This window comes from Mizuhopecten yessoensis, unplaced genomic scaffold, assembly GCF_002113885.1.
Source record: "Mizuhopecten yessoensis strain PY_sf001 unplaced genomic scaffold, ASM211388v2 scaffold4769, whole genome shotgun sequence".
In the NCBI taxonomy this organism is placed as follows: domain Eukaryota; kingdom Metazoa; phylum Mollusca; class Bivalvia; order Pectinida; family Pectinidae; genus Mizuhopecten; species Mizuhopecten yessoensis.
The window spans coordinates 96,706-101,567 of NW_018405712.1; the positions used below are offsets into that span (position 1 = coordinate 96,706).

Below are 4,862 nucleotides of genomic sequence, written 5' to 3' on the forward strand. Positions count from 1 at the left end.
TACGGTAATTCGGTTCAGCCTCCGAAAGTCAATGCAAAAGCGATTTGTACCATCCTTCTTCTGCAGTTGTAGTGATGATATCATGCAAGAACCGTCTTCCCTGGCATGTCTGTCAAAACATCTTTGTACTCGGATAGTAGCCCCTCCACCATACTGTGCTGTTCTGTCGTCAGATCCGGTGCAATCTCAACATCTTGTACACTCTCAGATCCTAGTGCAGATGGAATCGTCTCTAGAACACCTCCTAAATCTTGCTCCTCCGTTTCCTCTTCCTCAATGACCATCGCCATCACACAAGATAATGCACCTCCCATCGCAATATCTTGCTGACTCCCAGCCTCTTTCCTTTCTTCATACTTCTTCAGAAGGTTCATGTGAAGAGTTTTGATCTTGCCATCTCTGTCGACATGGTAGTAAGTTGGTCCTACCTTCTTAACAACTCTGTATGGCCCCTTCCACTGCATCAGCAGTTTGTTCGCTTTTGTCGGCAAGAGAACCAACACCTTGTCGTCTACTTTCAAGTCTCGTTGCTTTGCTCGTCGGTTGAAGTGTCTCTTCTGTTTTGCCTTTGCCATTCTGAGGTTATATGTCGCTACCTTACATGTCTCTTCCATTATCTCCTTGAGGTCCATTACGTAGGCATACGTCGTCTTCACCTCCTCATCCTGTATGTCCTTCGTCAACAACTCACGAAGAATCATCATCGGTCCTTGGACTGCACATCCATATAACATCTCAAATGGTGAAAATCCTTATGATTCTTGAGGAACCTCCCGATACGCAAACAGCAGGGGATTGATAAACCTTTCCCAATCTTTAGGCCTCTCAACACTCATCTTCCGAAGCATCTGTTTTAAGGTACCATTAAATCTTTCCACAATGCCATTGCACATAGGATGGTAAGGCGTCGTGGTCTGCTGCTTAATAGACAGTAATCTGCCAACCTCTCTCATCATGCCTGAAGTGAATTGGGCTCCTTGATCACTGAGCATCTCTTAGGGAATTCCGACTCTACTGAAGATGTCGACTAGTGCTTCTGCAACTCGTTCTGTCTCTATACCTCTCAATGCAACTGCCTCTGGATACCTGGTAGCGTAGTCAAAGACTGTCAGAATAAAGCGATTCCCACGATCCGTCGCAGATTGAAGTGGTCCAATTAAATCCACAGCCACCCTCCTAAATGGCACGTCGATCAGTGGCATATCGCCAAGTGGAGCCTTTGGGATTCTTCCTTTTGGAAATGTCCTCTGACATATATCGCATGATCTGCAGAAACGCACTACATCCGCCTGTACACCCGGCCAGAAGAATTCTGAAAGAACTCTGCTCGCTGTCCGTTTAGCTGCCAAATGTCCTGACATGATTGAGTCATGTGACAGTTTAATCACTCTCTCACGGTGCTTCTCAGGAACCACCAACTGTCTGAACAGTTTCCCATTCATCACTCTGGGACTCTGGAATTTCCTGTACATAAGACCTTTCTGGTAATAAATTTTATTGGACCCTCCATTATCACGTTCGTGAACCTCTTCCTCAGAAGCTAACTTCCGGAATGTATCAAGTGTCTTGTCTTTCTGCTGTGCCTCCTTAAAATCTTCTGCACTTCCAACATCTTGGATACCCTCGGGTACTTTAAGTGGCTTATAAGGTTGTCCTTTCTTCTTCACTTGAGCTCGAGTTTCTACCGCGTGAACAGCTGGTTCCCTTTCCCTCCAATCCTTGTCCGGTTGATCAGGTGATAGAGCTCCTCTGACATTTCCTATGATAACATCATACAGCGGCGCTTCCAATACCCAAGCTTCAGTCTGGCCTTTATAGTACGGTGTGTCAACGTCCACAATAACCATCAGCGAGTGTACAAACCTGCACCCTATCAGTGTACCAGTCCTTGTTCACAAAGCACTTTCTTACTACAACACCACTGCATCCGGTTGTCACCAACACATCCTTCTTCAATTGGCATACCAGTAGACACGGATACACTGAGAGTTACTCTTTTGGAGTTGGTTTATGTTCTTTCCTTTTCTGACGACCCACTTTCTCAGTTATGACTGCAACCTTGCCTCCACTACCATTCTTCTTAGCGCGACATTCTGATGACAAATGTCCCGGCTTTCCGCAGTTATAGCACTTCCGTTCCTTCGATGAATACTGGTTAGGTTGTCGATATGCATCAGCTGTTCCAGTTCCTTGAGCTTTACTCGGTTGGTGCTTCTGTCCCTTGTTAACAGACTGACTAGCTTTAGTCCCACGCGCTTCAACGAATTGATCTGCCAATCTCACCATCTCCCCTATTGCCGATGGTATCCTCTCCTTCAGGAACAATGCCAAATCAGGACTACAACAATGAACAAACCGATCCCTGAGCATCAAGTCGAGAAGTTTGGTGTACGTCTTTTCTGTCTGGCTAATTTCCACCCATCTCTCTATGAAGTGCTGAAGTCGGACTGCAAACTGCGTAAATGACTCAGCTCCCTCCGGTTTTGCCATTCTAAAAGACTTTCTGAAGCCCTCCTCTTTCATCTCAAACCTTAGTAATAAAGCTTTTTTCAACTCGTCAAAGTCCAATGCCTTCTCCACAGGTAAACGCGAAAATACTCCAAGCGTTTTCCTCTTCAGAAGTGCACTCAAATTAGCGCCCCAATGGTCACGATGCCATTTCTGAGCCTCAGCATACCTCTCGAACCGCTGAATATAGGCGTCCATATTATCATGAGCTTCATCAAAGGCCGGTAACTTCGGTCCGCGTTTCAATGTGTCCCCCTGAGGATGACCATTTCCGGGTGCTGCCCGATTTCCTGCTTGAAGAAGCTCCAACTGACGTTGATGTTCTTCCTCACGCATGCGCTCTGCTTGGTCTTCTTTCTCTGCTTCTAATTTGGCCTGCTCTTGTCTAAAAGACCTTTCCTGCTCCCGCTCATCTCTATCTCGAGCTTGTTGGTCACTAACAAATTGTTGTAAGGCGTCGCCCTCGCATTGCATCTTTGTCCCAAGAATAACCAATTCCTCTAAGGAAGGCATGTTTCCGGATATGAATAAACCTAACGCTGGAAAGTACAACACTTATACTACAGACAAAAATGACGCAACAATAGGTTTCAATACTCACCAATCTGTTGCAGATGCTCTATCGGTCTTGATCCTGTAAGTTTAACTTAGCAATGCATTTCACCTGTCTTGATTCTATAGACTTTACTTACCAATGCATTTCCCGGAATTAAACTGACACTTATAGAAATGGGAAAAAGGAACAGGATGCCCAAGCACGAAAAATATCTCAAACTCTATCCTATTGCCTAGCATATTCAAAGTACGAATAACCAAACGTCGCTCATCCCACCGCTGCCACCAATTTTGTAACGCAGGACGAACAGCGGAATTAATCGTACCACAAATAACAAACATCGATATTCAAAATTAATTAAATATAATGTACAATTACCACAATAATGACAATATACGATCATGACGATATTTACAAAGCTCACTCTCTAACACACTCCTCGCATACAAAATACTAGAAATAATTACACAAGGTAACTACAGTATCTGTCACCACTCCAGGAAGGACTCGGTTGTACTACAGCAACCTTCCACACAGGATTCCAAATATATATGACGAATGTCCACACAAGTTTCAAAAATATATATGAGAGACACTTCTAGTGCTTCTTCGGTCTGAGGTTTGTTCCTGCTATCCCGACATGGTTTGCTGCCAAATAAAGGTGACAGTTGTAAGTCCTAACATTCCTACATGTAACTATAACAAAATACATTTGTCACTAACACACACAACCTTAGATAATTGTAATTAAATACAAATAGCATAACCAAGTATAGTTCTACTCATAATAATTATCATTTATAATCTGCTTTCAACATCGATAATTACCATAACGTAGCAAAATCTAAAATTACAAGAAGTGTAACAACACCTATAGTTATGGTCCGCATGAGCTTCCATACTTTTTTCACACTTTCCTACGCAAACATGAATATACCTATATTTACCTACTTTGAATATACGATACATACAATATAAATACATATTAGAATAGTCTCAAAGATAGTTATAGCCAACATATATAGGAATATTTCACTACAAATACATTCAACAACTTTATAAACACACAACAACAATTTCACGCATCAGTGATCCGCACGTCCACCCGAACAACTGACCATAATATTTATCGTACAATGGGCGAAATAATAGTTAAACATTGGAAATATAGTTATGCATAGTACTTAAAACAGTCTGTTTCTGTGCCTTACCCACGTTTATGGGCTTTCGGACGGTTACAATGGATTAATTATCCAAAACACATTCTCTCGGTGTCGCACATGGCTGACCCCTACTCACCGTCCCGTCGGTCTCCTCTACGGTGGCCTAGTCGCGACACACATATACACAAAACATACACAAAACATGACAACATTACAAAGCGAACGTGACATAATCCCCCCGTTCCGGAAAAAAGTGCTTGCACTTTTTGAACAATCACGTAGCTTGGAAGTTTAAATCCTGCTGAGATAATCAGCACCAACATTGTCCACACCTCTGATCGCCCGAATCTTGAATCTGTAGGGTTGAAGTAGCAAAGCCCATCGCATGAGTCGAGCGTTTGGTGTCTTTGAACGATGCAGATACGTGAGTGGCTGGTGATCTGTTTCTAAAATGAATTCTCTACCATATGTGTACACACATATACACAAAACATACACAAAACATGACAAACTTACACAGCGAACGTGACACCAATAACCTACACTAACTACACTACCAGTAACCCTCTACGTACTACCCTACCAATAACCCTATACTTACTACACTACCAATAACCCTATACTTACTAAACTAC

The 4,862-nt window shown here is 42.9% G+C and overlaps 1 protein-coding gene across 1 annotated transcript; it reads right to left on the reverse strand.

The window, feature by feature from the left end:
- Positions 1–1,989: 1,989 nt before the first annotated feature.
- Positions 1,990–3,021, reverse strand: LOC110449670. Its single transcript, XM_021496674.1, has one exon. The coding sequence runs from the start codon at positions 3,019–3,021 to the stop codon at positions 1,990–1,992; it is 1,032 nt and encodes a 343-aa protein (XP_021352349.1).
- Positions 3,022–4,862: the final 1,841 nt, after the last annotated feature.

What these genes read in the sequence shown, in the direction of transcription:
- LOC110449670 (XM_021496674.1), bottom strand. Translation starts at nt 3,021, where the DNA reads ATGCCTTCCTTAGAGGAATTGGTTATTCTTGGGACAAAGATGCAATGC.